General features: G+C 47.6%; 3 protein-coding genes across 3 annotated transcripts; 1 reads left to right on the forward strand and 2 right to left on the reverse strand.

Moving 5' to 3' along the window:
- Window positions 1-1,947: 1,947 nt before the first annotated feature.
- On the reverse strand, window positions 1,948-3,692 carry CYP8B1 (cytochrome P450 family 8 subfamily B member 1). The gene has a single exon (XM_066313820.1). The coding sequence runs from the start codon at window positions 3,616-3,618 to the stop codon at window positions 2,089-2,091; it is 1,530 nt and encodes a 509-aa protein (XP_066169917.1). The 5' UTR covers window positions 3,619-3,692; the 3' UTR covers window positions 1,948-2,088.
- A 1,224-nt stretch (window positions 3,693-4,916) lies between these two features.
- Window positions 4,917-7,480, reverse strand: ACKR2 (atypical chemokine receptor 2; the record flags this gene model as incomplete). Its single annotated transcript, XM_066313557.1, has 1 exon — window positions 4,917-7,480. A coding segment is annotated over one exon (1,200 nt), but the record flags the coding sequence as incomplete, so codon positions are not given.
- A 5,151-nt stretch (window positions 7,481-12,631) lies between these two features.
- On the forward strand, window positions 12,632-17,461 carry HIGD1A (HIG1 hypoxia inducible domain family member 1A). The gene is made up of 4 exons (XM_066313570.1): window positions 12,632-12,687; window positions 14,538-14,645; window positions 16,399-16,533; window positions 17,301-17,461. The coding sequence occupies exons 2-4, from the start codon at window positions 14,543-14,545 to the stop codon at window positions 17,348-17,350; spliced, it is 288 nt and encodes a 95-aa protein (XP_066169667.1). The 5' UTR covers window positions 12,632-12,687; window positions 14,538-14,542; the 3' UTR covers window positions 17,351-17,461.
- The last annotated feature ends 2,964 nt before the right edge of the window (window positions 17,462-20,425 follow it).

A 20,425-nucleotide genomic window follows, 5' to 3' on the forward strand; every position in this document is an offset into this window, starting at 1 on the left:
GACTCTGTGCTCAGTTCTCTGTGAGCAGAGAGAGTTACACAAGACAGACACTGCAATGAGGGCTGCCTCCAGCAAACCTTTCAACACTCTGAACCCTGTCCAATTTAACTTCTTTCACAAATCCAGTCAGGTTTTTGTTGGCACAGGCTAGTTCTTTGCTCTTGCTGGTGCACTTTGGGATGGAAAGCTCAGTGCCAGGGAAAAAACATATCTAAACATAAAACTTCCTAGTAGATTAACTCACTTGGAGCTTACATGCTCTTCCATATATGACTTCTTTTCTTTTCTGCTTCTCACAACTGCATGCATTTGAGCATGTCTGAGCTCTTTTCTAGACTCAACACTGTTTGGTTAAATAAACAAACCATTCTGACGAGCAAATAAAGCAAAGTTTCTCTGCTGAATCATTGTTGTCACTTTCACATCCCTTCCCCAGTCCCAATCTACATTTGAGCAGCACACATCCCTCGCCCCTGAGCTGACCTGGGCTCTTTGTGATAACCAGTATATACTGCCTATTAGCTGGGAACCACTTCCATGCAAAACATCAACATGAAAACTCCTTTTCCTGGAGCTTTGGAAGGAGGACATCACTTGGCCAGGGATGTGATGATGGCTCTGAGCTGGTCAGCTACCCTGAGGCATTCCTAGGCATGGTTTGGAGCTTGCACTGACCAGAATGTGAGAAGAGCTTCAGAGGAGTGAACCCATGGGTGACAAAAAAAATAGATGAGAGCTGTAGATGGAGCATGGAAGGAGTGAAGAGGTGCTGGAATTGCTAATGGAAATATCAACTGTCTCAGTCAAGCCTTACAGGTAGTTTCTGTTTTCCTTGGTTCTGCCACAACTGCTTGATAGTTTCTGCCTGAATTTCCACCACCACCATGAGGTCAGGGCTAATGACCTGTCTGCCAGGCTGGGACAGTCTGCCCTTGACTTGCAGTTACATCACCCTGCCCTTTGCAGAACAAAGCAGAATCTGGATCTGATGTTTGGACACGTGTGAAAATGTTTGAGTTTCATTCCTTCACCACCAATAATTGCCAAAGTTCAAGGTTAGTGTTAGCATTAAAATCAATCCACTGTTCTCCACATGGGAGAGGCTTGGATTTAACTTCTGTAAGGAAGTGGTGAGAGCCCTAATTGTTGAAGGGTAATAAAGCCAAGCAGAACTTGTTGAGCAAAGTTTTATCTTGCACTGATCCAGCAGATAAAACATGTATTTGAGGGCTATAAGGTCACAGTGGCTGTATCCCATAAGGGATTGAAGTTGCTCTGTTTGGAGACCTCATCAGGGAATCATAACCAAGAAAATTTGAAAACCCCAAGGAAATTCTTACATCTCTGGAGAGAATATTTGCTGTTCTCTGACCTTTCAGGGGTATACCAGAAACTGATGCCATCCTGCCAATGATACTTCATGGGGAAAATAAATCATAAGGTGCAGAGTGTGACCAGACAAGACACAAGTCTATGGGCCAGTCACCTATTTGCATCCAACCAGTCCTTTCTATCTCCTTACATCTCAATTTTCCTCCCCAAATCACCTAAATCCCTCCTTTATCACCCTTTGGTGCCTCCCCAAACACTCTATTGTTAAAATTCCTGCACAATCCCAAATGCTCTTCCCCTACACACCACAGGATGTCTGCCCTGCCTTAAAACAATCCCCTTTATCCCAGGTAGTGATCCAGAGAGCTGTTCTGATGACACATCTCCATGGGGGTCATGCTGGGACAGCCCTGGGAGGAACCTGGACAAAACACTTGTTCCTTGGAAGCCCTAAATTTGGGTTCCCACTTGCAACCGTGCTCCTCTTGGCTTTCAGTGGGCTGATGGCCCCTGGGTGTGGCTGGGAGTAGCCTGGCAGGGCACGTTTTGTCTCTTTGTGCAGATCAATTTCTATCCCATACCCAACAGAATGACACAGCAGCAAGCACAAGAAGAGCACATGAAAACATAAGCCGTGATAAAAATCAAGCAAACCACATCATATCAGCGTTGGTGCTCCACGTATCTGATAACCACAGGATCAGACAATTTGTGCCATAGGTGACAGCAGAACAAACACCACCAGGACTTCCCAAGTTAAAAGCGTGGCTGGTATCTGAACTGAACATCGTGGACAGGCTGCATTGTCCCGAATCCCCAGCGGCTGATGTCTATGGCTGGGATCTCCTCCTCCTCATTGACCAGCTCCAGCTCAAAGTGACTCAGCATCAGGAACACAAACAATTTCATTTCAGCAGTAGCAAAGAACCGGCCGGGACAGGTGGAAACTCCTGCCCCCCAAGGCATGTTGACAAATTTCAGCTTCTTCCCGTTTCTGTAGAAATCTTTCCTGGTGCCGTCTGGGTTTATGAAACGGTCGTACTTAAATTTGTGCGGCTCCTCGTGGATTTCTGGGTTCATCTGCACAGAGATGTGTGGGAACAGAGCCACCCTGTCCCCCCTGCGGAGGGTGAACTCTGTCCCACTGCTTGTCCTCAGGCTGACGTCCTCAAGGACAGCTCTGACCAGCATTGGGGCGGCCACCAGCCTCAGGGTCTCCTCCAGGGCACTGTCCAGCAGAGGAGTCTGGTTCAGCATGTCCCTAGTGACAGTAACTGGTGGGCTCCCTGCTTTTACTTCCTGCCCACTCTCCCTCAAGACTTTATCCACCTCATCTCTCACAGCCTTCAGGGCCTCTGGATGTTTCAGGAGATACAAGAGGAGCCAGAAGGCAGTTGGGCCCGTGTTGCCTTGGGATGCCCAGAGCAGCATGAACATGAAACGGTCCTGCATGTACTCGGGGACACCGTTTTCTGCCAGAAGCTGGACTTGATCACTTAACCAGCCACTGATATTGTCCTTCTGACAGGCCTTCTTCATAGACAGCATGTCCCAGAAGTGTCTCTTCAGCCGCTCAGCTTCTCTTCTGTCCTTGGGAGCCAACAGAGCAAAGGCCAGCTGAGGGAAGAGGCTGTCATACTTCCGAAACTCCTGGAAGAGCTGGTTGGAGTGGAGGCGATCCTGCTCTTCAGCTTTCTCCTTGTTCCCTGCCCCTCGAGGTGACTCGGTGCCATACAGAGCCAGATACCCAGCTCTGAAGACGATGTTGTAGCAGTAGTGGAAGAGGTTTTCCTCCTGCCACACTCTCTTCTCTCCTGAGCTCAGGTTGAAAAGCAGCAGCTTCTGAAAGCTCTCCATGGTGGCTCCTGTAAGGACAGTGAGGCCATCTCCCATCAGGTGCTTTATGCTTGATGCATGAACTATGCTGCTGGTGGCTTCAGTGGGCTTGTAGCCAAAAACCCGCACGACCAGCTGAGCTGCATTAGTCCTAAAGTCCAGTTTCGATCGTGATTCCTTCACTATGCTGCCAAAGCAGAAGGGATCCATCACAAAGGTGAAGTACTGGCCACCGATCAGCACCGTGAAAACATCCCCGTGTTTCCTCTGCATCCTTTTGAGAAACTCTGAGCTGTCCTTTCTGAATTCCAGCAGATAGCCCAGCCAGGGAATGGTACCTTTGTCCAGGGGCGGCTCGTTGGGTCTCTGTCTCCGAAACACACCCAGGACATAGAGCCCACCGAGCAGTGATGACACCAAGGTACAGAGGAGAATCACCCAGAGCATCATGAGAGCTCTGTGCCCGTTCAGGAGCTGGCACTAGAGACAGGCTGGGGAGGGAGTGTGCATTTTATCCTCACCCAGCAGCTGATAGGCAGATTCGGAGCTGACAACATCTGTCCTCATTGGCTGCGAGTGTTTGCCTTGCCCCTGCAGTGTGCTCCAGAGTGAACTTGTCCCTGGCTGGATGAACAGAGATTTTTAAGGTGGAAGGTATGTTGTAATCCTGCTGGATTATTCATGTTGTGTTAGAGGGATGGGTTTTGGCATGAGGCAAATTCCCTTCTCTAGGCTGCACGGAGCTCAGCTTTTGTAAAGAAAATGTTCAGAGAACCCCGCTGTGTGATTTCTGTCTTTAAGACCAGACTGTGAACTTCCTCTGAAAAAAATGAAACCAAGATACTGGAAATGAGCACAGGCCTGAGGGAAGGGGTCACAGCTGAAGTGGTTTGATCTCAAAAGCCAAGAGAAAGGAAAGTCTCTGGCATTTTTTCATGTTCTCCACAGCACATGGTGTCCCAGGAATGCTTTGCTAATGAACAGGGCAAGTGCTACTGCTCTGTCTGAGTGCACAGCAAAGCAGCTGAGCTGCCCCACCAGAGAGGAAAGCTTGAGTCACTGCATTTGCTTGGCACCAGAGGAATCCAGAGTCTCCCAATGTCCCACCCATCCCCTGGCCAGGGAGCAGTGCCCATAGTGACCACAGCACTTCTGCTTTACCCACTTTCCCTTCTGCTTCTTGAACTTCCCTGCTACCTCTCTCCAGATGGGGTCTGGGGACAATGTCAGGGACCCTGTGTCCCAGGTGGCACTGCTCCTCTGGGAGCTGCCATCCTGATCTACCCAGACTGTCACCACAGCCTGTCCTAGCTGCTGGTACTTGGACTTTTCTCATGCAGGATGGAGAGTGACATTAACTCCCCTCTATTTCCTCACCTTTGTTCTCCCCCAGAGCACCCCATCTTAAGTTTACCACAGTCCCAAAAGCCTTCCTCTGTTTGGGATCACAATCTTCATCTTCTTTTCAGCTTCCCAGCTGCTGTCCCTTTCAATGTTCCCTCAAGTGACCTGACCCGTGGAGTGAAGGCCACATCATAGCATCAGATAAATATTTCTTCTGGCTTTGTTTTTTTTTTCTCAGGAAAGTTCCCAACGTAACCATTCTGGATAAAAAAAAAAAAACAAACCCAAAACCACTGTAGCAATGTTGGGAAGAAAAATAACAGCCATGATCAACTCAACCCCCTTCTCAGTCCTGTAACCTTATGTAGTAATAAAATAAACATGATGAGTGCTTTTTCTCTAAATTAATAATTTTATTTGTACAACTTTAGGCAACTTCCAGACTTAATAGGTTTTCAGGATGGAAAGGGACCATTTAAGGTTCAGGAGCATTCGTGGTGAATAGCATCTTTAAATAAAAGTCAGCAAACTCAGAACCTTGAACTTCACAGTTGCACTGGGTAATTAGGATTGAGCATCAGCTCTCTGTGCTCTTCTGTTCAGGCCATGCTCTCACTCTGTGGTGTTTCAAAGCCAATATTTATATCACAGGTGGCATCCATGGATCTTTTTTATCTTGTCAAACCTGATCTTGGAAGGCAAATACCTTCACCACTGTTCTGCTGAGCCCACTTTTATCTCTTTCTCACTAATTGTTACTGGTCTGAACTTTGCTCTGATCAAACTGGTCTCAAACCAGCTGATGATGGAACTGACCTTGAGCCAAGGCTCTGCCCCTTGGAGAGCCACAGTTCCCTGTCACAATAGGACATGAGATAAAGATGCTTCACTCCAGTCAGAAGGCAGGAGAAATCAGAAGGTTTATTTACAATTCATTCAGCTCTTTTACAACATCCTTTGCTAAGAAGACAAGTTATTGGTCCATAGGACTGACACCTCTCCCGCTGGCTGAGTAACAGAAATAGCAAACAACACTTCTTGTTGTGGGAAAGGAATATTGTTTACACGAGATTGTTTTGGGAAAAAGAAAACTGTTGAAAAGTTTCCCTTGGGAAGAGCTCAGCAATTCTCAGGCTCAGAAAATATTGGGTCTACAGTTCCCTGCTCAGCAGGTTTGAGTGTGGCACAGCTCATAATTACAGAGAACATCTCAGCTTAAAGGTGTCCAGCCCTTCCTGTAGAAAACGAGATTATCCCGGGTAAATCACCTGGCAGATGGTAAGATGCAGGAGAAGCAAAGCCATCCTCTGGCAGTGTTTCTGGCCTGATGGATGAGCATGGAAATCCATTCCTCAGCCCATGCCAGGGAGGAGGAAAATCTCTTCTCAAGGTTCAGTTTGCATTTTTTAAGGCACAACATTGAGAAATCTGTTCCTTTATTTGCTACTGCTTCATATGCTCCAGATGGGAACCGAGTTTCTTCCACTAGATTCAGGACAATCCTTTCATAATAATTCCACTTGCAACAGAAACAGATCCCAGACATACTTTTCCAATCCCAGCAAGGAAAATGCTCATCTCAAGGTTGTTGCTAGGATGAACTATCTGGTTACGCAGTGCCATGGGCTCACACCAACTCCATCATGGGCAGGACTGGTAAAATGCAGCACAGAGGGCACATACACAAGGTAAATAATGTAAATAATGTGAATAATGTAAATAACGTGAATAATGTGAATATTGTAAATGCAAATAATGTAAATATTTATTATGTATTTGGGAAGCTCAACATTTCTATCTCGGCTGCGTATCTGCTGCAGGATGGGCTCGTCTGGGAGTCCTGGATGGGAAAAAAAGGGCCTCCTCTGAAAATGGCCTGAGGGATCTTCCACAAATATGCCCTGAACCGTTTCTTCACAAAAGCATAGAGCAAGGGGTTGAGACAGCAGTGGACAAAGGACAAGCTCTCTGTGATCTGCAGGGCATAGTCCAGTTTCCTACTGCTTTCACAGCTCCTGATCACACCGACGTCTTGCAGGGAGTGGAGGATGAGCACAACGTTGTAAGGACACCACAGCACAAAGAAGACCCCCACCAGAGCAAGGACTAAGCAGAGAGCTCTCCTGGAGCCAGGTATCTGTGAGGTGTTGAGGACACAGGCGATGCGGGAGTAGCAGAACGCCATGAAGAAGAAGGGCAAAAGGAATCCCAGGATGTTTTGAATCACCCGAAAGACAACTTTCCAAAATAAGTGTTCCTGGCCATAATCCTGGGTGCACATGATGGTTTTGTTGTTAATTTGCCTCGTGCTGGTGAAGAGGCCATCAGGAATGGAGAGAGCTATGGAAAGGATCCACATCACCAACAAGACGAGGATGGAATTCCTCCACACCGAGGAGCTGTGAGGAGAGCAAGCATAAACTATCTGCAGATACATGTCCAGGCTCATGCAGCTCACAAAGAAGATGCCACTGTAGAAGTTCAGAGTGTACATGGTGTTTAAGAATGGGCACAAGAAGTCCCAGGTGACCCACTGAGAAATGTACAGAGCCCAAAAAGGAAGGGTCAGTAGCAGGAAGAAGTCTGAAACCACCAGGTTCAGCAGATACAGCTCAGTCATCTTCTTCTTCCTGATGTACATGAGGAGGACAGCAAACAGGAGGGCATTCCCAGCCATTCCAACCAAGAAGATCACGGTGTAAAATGATGGCAGGAAGACCCTGCTGAAGGAGAGCACCTCCTCTTTGGTGCAGAGGCCATAGAGCCCATAGTCCTCCTCATCCAGGTACTCGTACGGGTACTCACTCAAATTGGCAGCACCCTGCCATGGGTCTGTGGTTGTTGCTGCCACTCCTGAGGTTGTGTCTGACCAGTGGCCGCCTAGGAGCAAGGGAAAGGGATCAAAGTGTTGTTCCAATTCACACAGGAAGCAAACATCACAACACAGAGGGGTTTTCTTTAGTTCATAGCATCACAGAATGGTTCGGGTTGGAAGAGACTTTCAAGATGATCTCGTTCCAACCCCTGCCATTTGCAGGGACACCTTCCACTGTCCCAGGTTGCCCCAAGCCCAGTCCAACCTGACCTCGGACACTTCCAGGTAACCAGGGGCAGCCACAGCTTCTCTGGGCACCCTGTTCCAGGGCCCCATGGCAAAGAACTTCCTCCTAGTATTTGATCCAAACCTACCATCTTCCAGTTTGAAGCCCTTTGCCCTTCTCCTGTCACTCCATGTAAAAAGCCCCTCTTTGTCTTTCTTGTAGGCTCCCTTCAGGTACTGCAATTTCAAGGGTTTAAATTTCTGCCACTCTCTGATGAGTATTTTGTGTCCTGAATAACTTGGCCTTTGCCTAAGCATGGGGATAGCTGTCTACATGTATGTATTAAAACAAAAACAAAAACAAAACCAACCAAACAAACAAAAACCACGAAGGAAACCCAAACCCCCAAATTAATTCTGCTTTCCTTACTCAGTCACATAAAACTTAAAAATGAATGAGCATGGCTTCCTCTGACATGAACTACTACTTCCTCCTGACAGCACCACAAGCTTTTAGTGAAGTTTCTGCTCCAAGTTACAGGAAATTTACCATTACAGCTCACTGTAAACTGCTTATATTCATCTGGGTCACTACTGAGAAAGCAGCATCTCAATTCTTGGTAAAAAAGAACCTGCCACCAGCACCTTTTTGTCAGCAGAGCTGTTCCCAGAGGGGAAATGCTGAACATCTATCTCTCTGCTCCTGGGAGGACACTGACCCCTCTCCATGCCAACTCTAGGACACCAAGAGACATGGATTCTGGTAAAAGGCATTCATAAGTGGAAAATAGAGAATTCATAGGATCCCAAAATGGTTTGGGTTGGAAGGGACCTTTAAGATCATCTTGTTTCAACCCTTCTGCCCTGGACAGAGAAACTTTCCATTATCCCAGGCTGCTTGAAGACTCGTCCAAGGTGAGGACATGGAGGCACCACAGTCCAGTCCTGAATTATGGTGAGAGGGAGAGATTCAGCTGGGTGAAGGTTGCTGGAATTAATTCTGCACAAGAAAAGTCAGGAGATAACCCCTGCAGTGGTCACTCCCTGGAACTGTGGGAGTCAGTGTTTAGATAGCTGCAGCCCAGATTTCAGGAAATGGTGGGTGATTGGGAGCCTCCCACTTTTGTGATCTGATTTTCAGGGAAAAAAAGCTGGTGCTGTTAATCAAGGTTAATCTTCAGATTCTGACAGCAAAACAAAGAACAGTTCTGCAAAAAATGGTGTAAACGCCCCTCCACCCCTAAACCACACATTTTTTGAGCCATGGCCAAAGCCACCCATATATTTTCCCTGGGGCTCATTTTCCAGCAATGCCAAACAGGCCTGGCTGTGTAGCTCCTGTCTCTCCTCGAGGACCTGTTTCTCCCTGCAGAGATCTGCAGCCACTCAGAAAGGAGAACATGAAGCTGTTGGTCCCCGGCTGTGCTGTGCATCCCAACGAGGACATATCCCATGGTGGATCTGCAGGTTTTAAGGAAGGCTCCCTCCCCACAAACACCCAGGGAAAGGGGAACCCCTCCACCCCACAGGCTCAGAGTGGGTGTGCAGCTGTCAGGAGTGACGTGCCTGCTGTGGTCCCATGACTGGAATTACTTAAATACCCATTCCAGGCAGTTCCAGGCAGCTGAAAAGAAAAGAAAAATGGGTTTGAGCTGGATGGAAATGTTTTCATGCCGTCTCACAGTTCTTTCCCAAGGGCTGCAGAGAACTTCAGACAGAGCAGTGGGAGTGCCATGGGAAAGTGCCATAAAAAGACTCGTCTGGGAATGAACTTTTAAAAATTTCTATATCATATTTTGGAGGAAATTCACCCTCAGCTGTGACTGCAGGCCTTTGAGAGGAAACCAAAGCTGCCCACCCTGCTGATCACAGCAACACCCGAGACTCTTAAACACTCTCCCTCTCCCACCCCCTCTGCCCACACCAGGACAAACCATGCCCAAAATTTGCATTTGAGGTCTCTTCCAGCCCATTGAGATGCCTTTTCTCCCTCTGCCAACATCCTTCTCCCTCCAACTTATCCCAGCACTGGCGTCCACATCCCCATCCCGTAGCTCAGAGTGGAAGCGAGGGCTGAGCTTCAGGAATTCACCCCAATCCTAAGCTGGCTACCTTTCAAAAACAAAAGAGAACTTTGCCAGGTTTGTTGTGTGGCTTTGTCTACAAGCAAGAAGCAGAAAAGGCACTTACAGGAGCTTCTCCTGTTTCCATCCTGCCAGAGGCTTGAACCAGGCTTTTAGGAATTCTTGTGTAAGAGGACAGTCAGGAAATGTGAGCTTCGCGTAACTTCCCTGATTTTGTTTTGTTTTTCCTGGTGTCCATCCCTCTCTGGCAGCACTGTAATGATCTCCACCCTGTGTTTGAGCACATCTACAACAGCTCCCAGGGCTGAGACCTTGTTGTAAAAAAAAATATGTTCTCCAGGAAAACTAAACAACCCACGTACCAGCTGGATGCTGCAGGATCCTCATCCCCTGCTGGAGCAGAAATGGCCTCTGCCAAAGGTGTCTCTGATGAAGTGGTTCATTGGAGGAGTTTTTTGCCATCAGCCTAGGTGAGTAGTTACATTCCTGCTCATTTCCTCATCTCACCAACAAACAGGGCCATGGGAACACCCTGGCTGTGCCAATCCCAGTGCCACCCTGGTAAAAACAGGAGAGCAGAGCAGCAGTGATGGCCACAGCTCCACATCCAACCTGCCCTGTGGCAGGTGGATTCACAGAGTGAAATTTGTGTTATTTTTACCCATTTCCATGTTTGCCACCATCAGGTGCTGCTGCACTTAAAATATACCCTATAATAAACAAAGATTGTTATAATGTGTGTGCAACACATGCATTAGCAGAGAGCAAGAAGCCACTCGTAGAGCTGAGACACTGGACACACACACAAGGAAGCTGCAGGTGACAGAGGTTTCATTAGGCCAGCATTTAAAATGAAATAAGTTTTTGTTTTTAATTGAGTTTCTGCCCTGAAGCAGAGAATTAAACGTGCCTCTGAGAGTCACTGGACAAAGTGGCCTTCACTGTAATTTATTACAAGATTTTAACTCAATTTCGGGGCTGGTAATTGCATAGATTTTTCGTTTCCTTCCAGACTGCAGGGCCCTAATGGCTTTGGCAATTAAGGTAACCAGATTAGGGATAATGGGGCAGCACACTTAGAGAAATGTAGTGCTTCTCTGAGCCACTTTATTTTGTGCTGCCCAAAATGCCACATGTCGGTGGCAGTGACCCTGCAGGAGCAGCAGCTCTGCCTTCCCTCAGCTCGGAGATGAGGAGGTACAAACACCACACAGCAGCACTGGGCTTAGGGACAGAAGGATTTATCTTTGCTGTTGTGCTCTGATGATCTGTTCTCAGATTTAGGCATCTTTTGGATCTCAGTGGATTCTTCTTCCTCTTCCAGAGTACACTTGAAGTCAGGAGAATTTCTAGGTTATCTTTGGGCATCAAAATCCTGGCACACGGTGGGGGTAAAACGAGGTCTGCCTGAAAGCTGCAATATGGGAAAACACAGTCAATGACATAATTCAGCAGCAAGAAAATCAGACTGAGGGAAAGCCAGAGAAGCTGTGGCTGTCCCATTACTGGAAGTGTTCCAAGTTGGACGGGGCTTGGAGCAACTTGGTTATGTGGAAGGTGTTGGCAGTGGGTGGAATGGGATGAACTTGAAGGTCCCTTCCAACCCAAAGCATTCCATGATTCTGACATCAAGTGGAAGCTCTTCAGCAAAGGATGGAAGTAAGAGCCCAAATTTCACAGCATCTCAGAAGGGTTTGGGCTGGAAGGAACCTTGAAAACAATCTCATCTAATAGGGAAGATGTGTGCTAATGTCTTTAGAACAATTCAGTGGGTGAGGGGATGACTGTGGATGACTGTAAATGGCTTTGAAATGGGGCTTAAGGGAGTTTTTACAGAGCCCAGACAGTCTGACTCCTGAAACACAAATGGGGCCACACAAGCCTGAGTTTCCAAACTTTGAGGGTAAATAACACGTTCAAGGGAGAACATGGGGCAGGTGATTGGGGAAGGCTGCACCTTCCCAGTACCTCAGCCAGTGATGGAAGGAAGAGGGCAATGAGTGGAGTTTGGTGCGGCTCTGGTTCACTCCTGACATGTTTTGGCTTCTAAAATTCCTTTCCCAGGGAATTTTCTGTAAACAAAAGACATGTTTTGGTAACAAGAATGCTTACATTTTTCTCTAGGAGGGACTTCTCTTGATATCCTTCTGGTTTAACCAATATGATTAAGTTTGTTTTCCTGTCACCAATCCAATTAGTCTGTGTAAAAGAGTATAAAAAGAGAAACACTTCCCAAAAATAAGTCACCTTTTCAGCCTTCTGAAGTCGGAGTCTTTGTGTCATTGTAGTGTACAATTACAACAGTTTGGGATAAAAGGAGGCTGTGTCCCCCGAAACTCGAGAGAGAAAACCCCGTGGGGATGTGCCCCGGTGACCTGTGTCCCTCTATCCGAATAAAGCTGAGGGACTTCTCTGCCTCCTTTATGGACACTGGCTTTTCCCAGCGAGATTTCCCCACACATCCCACCCCTGCCATGGGAAAGGACACCCTCCACTATCCCAGGTTGCCCCAAGCCCTGTTCAACCTGGCTTTGGGCACTTCCAGGGATCCAGGGGAGTGGATTCCCACAGCCTCTCTGGGCAACCTGCGCTGGGGCCTCACTACCCTCACAGGGAACAATTTTTTCCCAGTATCTAATCTAAAGCTCTTCCCCTTAAACTGAAAACTGTTCTCCCCTGTCCTGTCACCCCATGGCAGACAAGCTGCAGAAGCCAGCAGCCTTTTATCGGCCCTGCAGACGACGCCAGATCCCGCCCGGGCCCCGCACCGCGCACAGGCCGCGCCTGAGGCAGGGCTGTGCAGCGCCCCCTGCCGGCCGCCCCGCGCCACCGCCTCCCCGCCGCAATGCGGAGCGCCGCGCGCTGACGTCACCGCCCGCCCCGCCCCCGTATATGGAAGCGCTGGCCGCGGCCACGCTCCGGATTGGCTGTGGGCGGGCGCGCGGCACGCTGGGAGTTGTGGTCCCGGGCGAAGGGCGGGGCGGAAGCGGCCAATAAGAGGCGTGGGCGGGGCCAGGCGCGGCAGACGCCGGCCGGTTTCGGATCAGCGCGGTGAGAGCCGGGCTTGGGGCGGGCGGGACCCGCGGCACGGCCGGGGACACGGCCGGGGACACGGCCGGGGACACGGCCGGGGACACGGCCGGGGACACGGCCACATGTCTGCAGGGGTGTGCGGGTGCCTGCGGCTGGAACGAGGAATGGCTCCCATGTGGGGTGAAAGTGACTGGGGCAGCAGTGGAGCAGAGGCCCATGTGGGGTGTGGGGACGTGGGGCAGAAGGCCGGAGTTAGGTGAAGGTGCCTGGGCAAGAGTCCCCATGTGGGGTGGGGGAGGCTGGAGTGGGGAAGGATCCCCACGTGGAGCTGGGCAGGCGGAAAGCAGCCTAGGGGTACCCAGGGCTTCCCTCTTGCCGGGAGGGATGCTGGGACCTGTCACCTTCCCACCCGTGGTGTGCCGCCTCAGTGTCCCCAGCGGGTGACACTGGTCACACAGGTGTCCTGACCTCCCTCCCACTTCATTGTCGGCAAGGTCAGGGCAGCCGGGCCGTGTGTTTCACCCACTTTCTTCTGCCTTGTGCCCATCTTGGTCTGAGCTGAAGGTCACAGGAACTTCTCGTGGTGGATGAATTGTTTCACTTTTAATATAATTTTCTTGTGAAAATCTCACCTCTGGCTGTCTCCTCCTCTGCTGAGTGACAGGGAGCTCTTGTTTCCTTCTCTGAATGAGTCAGGCTAAAATTATAATTTACATTTAGCAAATAAGAGCGGTTGTAGCAGGCACAGAGAGACTGAATCCTTTGGCTTGCAGAGGAAATGGTTTGGGAACCAGTCAGTCTGCTCACATGGGTGTGCACGAAATGCTGCGTAACCAATGAGCACAGCCACCTTTGAAAAGTCTCTTCTGCCTACGGTTACTGGCACCTGCTTAATGAAATTCTTCTTGGTTTATTCCAAGAGCCTGGAGCCTTTCCATGTGCCCCTGAGCTGTGTTTTGCCGTTGGTGGCAAAGCTGAAGAATAAGAGTAGAGATTGTTCTAGCAGGGCCCTCTCTGGTGACACTGACAGAAATTGTCATTAATGGAATGAGGCTTACACCAAGCACTGAGGAGGTCTTGGTGTAATCCATGCAATTCCCAGCACAAAAAGCCGGGAAGTTCTGGAGGACTGTCTCACTTTGGTGATGGTGGTTTTGTGAGTGGAGCCCTTCTCAGGGCTGTTGCTGCTTTTTGTTTTCCTTGGGGAAGGTGAGAAATCACCTGTGGATGACTTCTCCTGATGTGACCCCACACGAGTCTGCACCTATTGAAGGCTTCAGGACTTGCTCCAGGACATCCAGTGCTGGCTGTTTTCCATCCCTGTGTTGTCCATCAGGAATTTGGAATTATGCTGTTGTGGGATAGGCTGATAGTGACTGAGGAGCTGCCAGGCAGGGCTGACCTTGTGCAGCAGCTCGTGCTTCCCAACCCGACTTCTGTGGCTGCTGCTCTTGGCAGGGAACGAGAGGGGAGAAGTGAACTTTGCTGAGGTCAGAACTGCCATAAAGGACCAGCCTGCGAAAGCCAAGCAGAGCAGTGAGGTGTGGAATTCCTAAAAGGAAAGGCAGGCACTGATGAAAACTTTCTGTGGTTGCCTGTGGGCATGAGAATCTGTAATGGTGTAAAAACAGATGGTAAAATTTTGTTTCTTTCCTATTTTTTTTGGTTTTGTTCTTACCTCTGCTGTAAGCAACAATCCTGCTTCCCAAGACTTCACTTGAATTAAACCATCTGACCATGGCGTCTGTTTTTACATCTCACTACCTGGATATTTGTGACTTGTGGAATACGCAAGAGATTTTCTTTTCCTAAAGATTCTCTTTATTTGGGGTTTCCAAAACCTGAAGGGAGGCTCTTTGTCTTCACAGCCACCATGTCACCCAGCCAGGAATCCGTTTTCCCTGAGTATGAGACAGAGACCAGCCAGACCTCGAAGCTGATAAAAAAATTTAAGGAGACGCCGTTTGTGCCCATTGGTGAGTTCAGAAATGGAGAAATGTGTTTGCACAGTCAGTGTGGGAAACACCATCACTGTTTACCTTTTTTCTGTGAACAGGAAATTATTTAGAAATTACTTCCCCATAGTTGTCCTACAGGAAAGCGGGAAATAATGAGGTCTGTTACCATACATAAAAAATTCAGAACCTGCAAGTATAAGAAAAAACCCCAAACCAAGAAACCCTGAAAGGCTTTTTAGGTGAGGCTAGAGAACATGTGAAGGTGACGCTGTCAAGTGGTTAAGGAGTGTGTTGTGCAGCTGTTCTGGAGCTCAGTTCCTGGAAATTATGTGACTACTACAAAGTGACTTAAAAGCTATCAAAATACAAACTAGAAGGATTTAAATTACTGTTCGGTAAATGTTTCAACCCTCTGCTGCCATCACTTAGTTGAAAATACATTTTTTTGGTAACTTTTATGTTACCCCAGCTTGAGGAAGTTGTTAAAGTCCTCAGCCTCTCTGTTGAGACTCCCAAAAAGCTTCTGAGGAGAGCAGGGATCAGCTTTTGTCTGACACCAGACACGTTTTGATTTCCAGCCACCTTAAATGGAGAGCAGCGGGATCACTCGGGGTGAACTGTTCCCAGCCTTTGCCAGCAGATTTCCGTCACTGTTTCCCTGGTCACTGGACTTTGTCTCCACCTGGCTGGGCTGTACCGTGAACTCCAGGAGTTCCCTGAAGCAGATTGGCAGAACTCACCTTTGGCCTGTGTCAGAGCTGAGTTGAAGGCCCTAAAACTCTTAATTGGTGTTTAATGAGTTGAGTGTTTACAGCTTCCTAGTGGCACTGATAATGCCCTGGCTCAGGGCAGACAAACTGCCCGCGCTCTGCTCACTAAAATATACACAGCACTTAAAACTTGGCATTCACCTATGAACTGTGCAAATTATCCTAAAAATGGAATGAAATAGATGGAATTGGAAATGTTTGTGCTGTGTATTCTGTGAGAGCATCAGCGTTGGAGCTGGCAAAGCTGGGGCTGTTTGTTCTGTTGAAGGACTGTCGATGAATTCTGGCCCTGGGAAAGAGACCTGGCGGAGCCTCCCTCCTCACAGCTTGGGGACAATAACGTGTGACTTGTCCTGTCCTGGTGGCACCTGGCCAAATGTGACAATGCCCAAAATAGCAACTGCAGCAGGCTGGTCTGAGCATCAGCCGAGTGGGAGTCTTGGGTGTGAGTGTCCATGCAGGAAGGGAGGTGTGAGGAGTCCTAGTTCTGTCTGAAAAATATCCAGGGAATTCTGACACCTTGGGATGCTCCTTTGGCATTTTAATGCTGGTGGAAATCTCTTCCTTTTCCCTGCACTGACCTGTGCATTGAATGAGGTGGCACTAGAGTGAAACCAGGGCTGGGATTTACCACTGCACAAAACCAGACTGATTAGATCAAAACAGGCTTATTTTAGGATGAGAGAGAATGGCCTCAAGTTGTGCCAGGGGAGGTTTAGACTGGGTATTAAGAAAAATTTCTTCAAGGAGAAGCCTGCCCAGGGCAGTGGTGGAATCACCATCTGTGTAAGGATTGAAAAATTGTACAGATGTGACACCTGGAAACACAGATTAGTGGTGGCCTTGGCAGTTGTGAGGGAATGGTTGGACTCAATGATCTTCAGAGTCTTTTCCAACCTGAACAGCTCAGTGATTCGCAGGCTGTTCTGTTTAGGTGGGTCTCTTCTCTCCTCCTGGTGCCCTGGATCTCCCCTCAGAGCCATGCTCTCCTTGCCTTGCAGGGATGGGTGGCTTTGCTGCCGTGGTTGCCTATGGGCTGTACAAGCTGAAGCACAGAGGTGACATGAAAATGTCCCTTCACCTGATCCACATGCGTGTGGCAGCCCAGGGCTTCGCCGTGGGAGCCCTGACGTGTGGTGAGTATGGAAAATGGGAGCTGTCCTTGAGAGTGGCAAACCTCTTGTATCTCTCCCAGTGGATAATACAGCTGGCGTGGTTGGGTGGAAGCATCCAGAACGTTTATTTCAGGATGTTTGTGCTCCTTATTGGTGCTCGATCAGCCTTTCTGGAGTAATCTGATTTTATGTACTTGAATATCTAATTTCAGGGTAGTGGTTTTGATTATGTCTAGATGTGGAATGTGAGGTTCTGCATCTCTGCCCTTATAGGCCAAAAAACCCCAAACAATCTGACATTAATATTTCCCCTCGTAAATATGCTGCTGTTTCTGAATCTAATAACTGGAAAATCTACAACATGTGTAGACCACGATATTATATATTTTTACATATATATTTAGATGGATATATATTTTTTTCAGAACTGGACTTGTGTCTGAATGTACAGGAACACTGTGCCAGTACATCCCAGGTCTCATCTGTGTGTAAATGTACATCCCATGAAACACTGTCCATACTGCATTCCCAGCAGGAACAACACAAAAGCTTGACTTTGGCCACAAAATCAACTAGAATTAGCTGAGGGTCTGCATTTTCATAAATTGTATCTTTTCATACCCAGTTTCTCTGTATACAGAGAATTTTGTAGTGTTCATCACTGCTATTAAAAAAACACAGCTGAGGAGGAAGGGAAATTCTGTCTTGCTGAGCACTGTTCATATTTTGAACCCCATTATATCTTATTTAACACAGTTCTTTAATGATGCTTTTTTTCTGTGTTGCAGGCGTGCTGTATTCCATGTTCCGGGATTACGTGGTGAAGCCCAAGGAATAGTGGGGAGCTGTCTGAAATCCCTGTCCTGGTGGTGGCCTGTGTCCTGCAGCTCCAAACCCCTCCTCTCGAGGGGTTCTAGAGGAAAACAAATAATAACATGGCATTAGAGAATTGTTCTATTTTGTGTATGGTACACTGTGCTGAACCTGGCAGCCTCAGAATGTGCCCTGGGGGAGCGGGAATTGGGGTCTGGGTCTCTCTGATTGACACCACCACATCCCAGTTTTTAGGGGATATTGTGGAGTGCAATCCCTCTATCTTCCCCTTCAGCTCAGTCCTAAAGCTAGTGACTTTTTTGCTATTATTGCCCCAATGGCTGAACTGGCTTCTGTCAGGGAATGCCAGGAATGCCTTGCTGTCATTTTCTATCCTCTGCCTCCACCTTTGTAATTTAGAAGCTTCCAGCAGTACTAAATGACTTCTAAAATATTGAGAGAGATATATAAGCATCTATTTTTTTTTATTTAAGGCATGAGATAACTATGTTGCAGCTATTTAAATGTTATATTTATTCATTGTTAACGAAGACACAGGCTTCCTATTTTTTGCTATATCGGACCCTTGGATTATGATACTTTGTAACTTTATTTACAGTGTTCTTCTGAGTAACATCTAAATGTAACATTTAAAATCTATATTGTGAAAACGAAACCTTAATCTGGTAGTTTAATGCTTTTAAAGTGTACTATATAGCTGGTTTCTGCAGTACTGTTTCCCACAGAAAATTTTAAACCATTTAAATCTGAAAAGCTCCCCCCATCACCTCTGAGGTGTTAAAAGTCCTTGTCTGTGAGTTATTTTACCCTCAAACTCCTTGTACTTGCAACAGCAATCATGAAAATAAAAGCCAGTTTCTAAAAAAGCACAGATTCTCCTGTTAGCTGACATTCCATGGTGACAGTCTCAGATGTTACAGATACCACAAGGCACAAACTGCACCTGTCTGTGACCTTTTGTACAGAGCAGGGGGAGATTAAACACGAATAAAAGTGAGCGGTGGAGGTAACAATTGTTCGTCTATGGATTTGTTGGGGAGGGACTCCCATCCCATTGCAGAGGGATGATTTTTAATTAAAAATCACCTGAGGAGGGTGCAGGGCTCCTGGAAAGGTGTGAAAAACGAGTTCCACTCTCTTTTTTTAAAAAAATTATAAGTTTAATAAATAAATTAAGCAAATAGGCAAATTAGGAGACAGAATAAGTGAAACCTTTTGGCTGAAGGGGCTTGGCACAAGGTCTGCCCATAGCCCCCCATCACCCTTTTAGGACTTCTGTCTTTAAGGAGCACTGTGTTGAATATTCGATAGATGTTAATCAAACATTCTTCTTTTGATCTGTTGTAAGTGTTACCGATCGTCTTATTTAATAGATTTGTTTTGTGGGTGGCTCCACTCAGTCTGCTTACACGGGTGTAAATTTTCTTCGGAGGTTTTTCTGGTTCTTTTCATTTGGATGAGAAAACAGAAAGTGAACAGGGTTTTTTATGAAGGGTCACAAAGTGAACCCCCTCCTCCCATAACTTCTGGCTTGGGGCTTTTGACGTTACAAAGAAGAGATTAAAAAAAATCTAAAAAAAAAAAAAAAAACTAATAAAAAAACACTCCCCCTAAAAAAAACCAAACAAAGCCAAAACAAACAAAAACACACACAAAAAACCCCAAAACAACCAAAAAAACCACCAAACCCCCCCAAAATCCACAAAACAACAACAACTACAAAAAAAGCCAAAAAACCCCACAAAACAAACAAACAAACAACAAAAAAAAAAAAAAAAGAAAAAAAAACCCACAACAAAAGGAACAGTCAACCCTCTGGTATAATCAGAAAATACATTCATCCTCCTTCTAAACTCTTATTAATAAAACCTAATACAGTCTAATTATACCTATAGCAGTCATGTTAATATTTGCGAAAAGCCAACTCTATACTATCCATTTATAACAAAAGCGAATTCCCCAGCCGCTGCTCTTGATTCCCGGCCGCTCCCGCACGGAAGGAGACAAGGAGAAGCTCCAACGCCTTTTCCTATTCCCACCACCGCGAAGCGGCGAGGGAACGACCCGCTCCCGCGGCGCCGAGGGGCCGGGCTCGGTGTGGGAATTGCGGGAATTCCAGGAATTGCAGGAATTGCGGGGATTTCGGGAATTTCGGGGATTTCGGGCACGGCGGTGACGGCAGCGGTCTGTGAGGCGGCAGCCATCATGGCGGCCGCGCTGAGGGGAAAGGCGCGCGCGCTCCCGTTGCCATGGGCACCGCTTGGGGCCCGGAGCGGGAGCCGGGGCCGCGCCTCCGGGACCGTGTCTCCGGTACCGTGTCTCCGGTACTGCACACCTCAGGTACCGTGTCTCCGGTACCGTGTCTCCGGTGCCGTGTCTCCGGTACCGTGTCTCCGGTACCGCACACCTCAGGAACCGTGTCTCCGGTACCGTGTCTCCGGTACCGTGTCTCCGGTACTGCACACCTCAGGGACCGTGTCTCCGGTACCGTGTCTCCGGTACCGCCGCTGCCCTGCAGGAAACCGGGACAGCCTTTTGCACCCTCCTGCTGCTCTCGGGTAGGCCGCGGTGAGATATTAAATTTTAAAGAATTAAGGACTTTAGTTAAAGAATTAGGCGTGGACTTGCTGACGTAGACTTCCCTTTACATTTTGAAGAATAAAAGACTTTAGCACGTAGACTCCCCTTTTACTAACTAGACATTGCTGAGGTAAACTTCCTTTTTTTAACATAAGCTGGATTTAAGGAACCGATAAATCAGGAGACCTGTCAACTTAATCAATAGACCCCAAGAACACAATGTGATCATAAATCAGATAGTCTTGAGAAAACAGGATCCTGGTGTCACCAACACTAAAAGGTTAAAAAGGCAAAGCGAGGAAGACGCATCTTACTTCATCATTTTGAGACCCCACCCCCTAAAAAGGACCACCGACCCATTTCAAAGAACAAACTACGCGTGCTTAATTGCTTTTTGGCTAATTACCATACGAAGCGGGGAATGGGATGGACCAGAGTCATGAATATGCATTTGTGTTTTGGGTATTCAACACTTTTGTACATAAAAAGACTCTGGGAT

The sequence above is a fragment of the Sylvia atricapilla genome, chromosome 1, assembly GCF_009819655.1.
Source record: "Sylvia atricapilla isolate bSylAtr1 chromosome 1, bSylAtr1.pri, whole genome shotgun sequence".
In the NCBI taxonomy this organism is placed as follows: Eukaryota; Metazoa; Chordata; class Aves; order Passeriformes; family Sylviidae; genus Sylvia; species Sylvia atricapilla.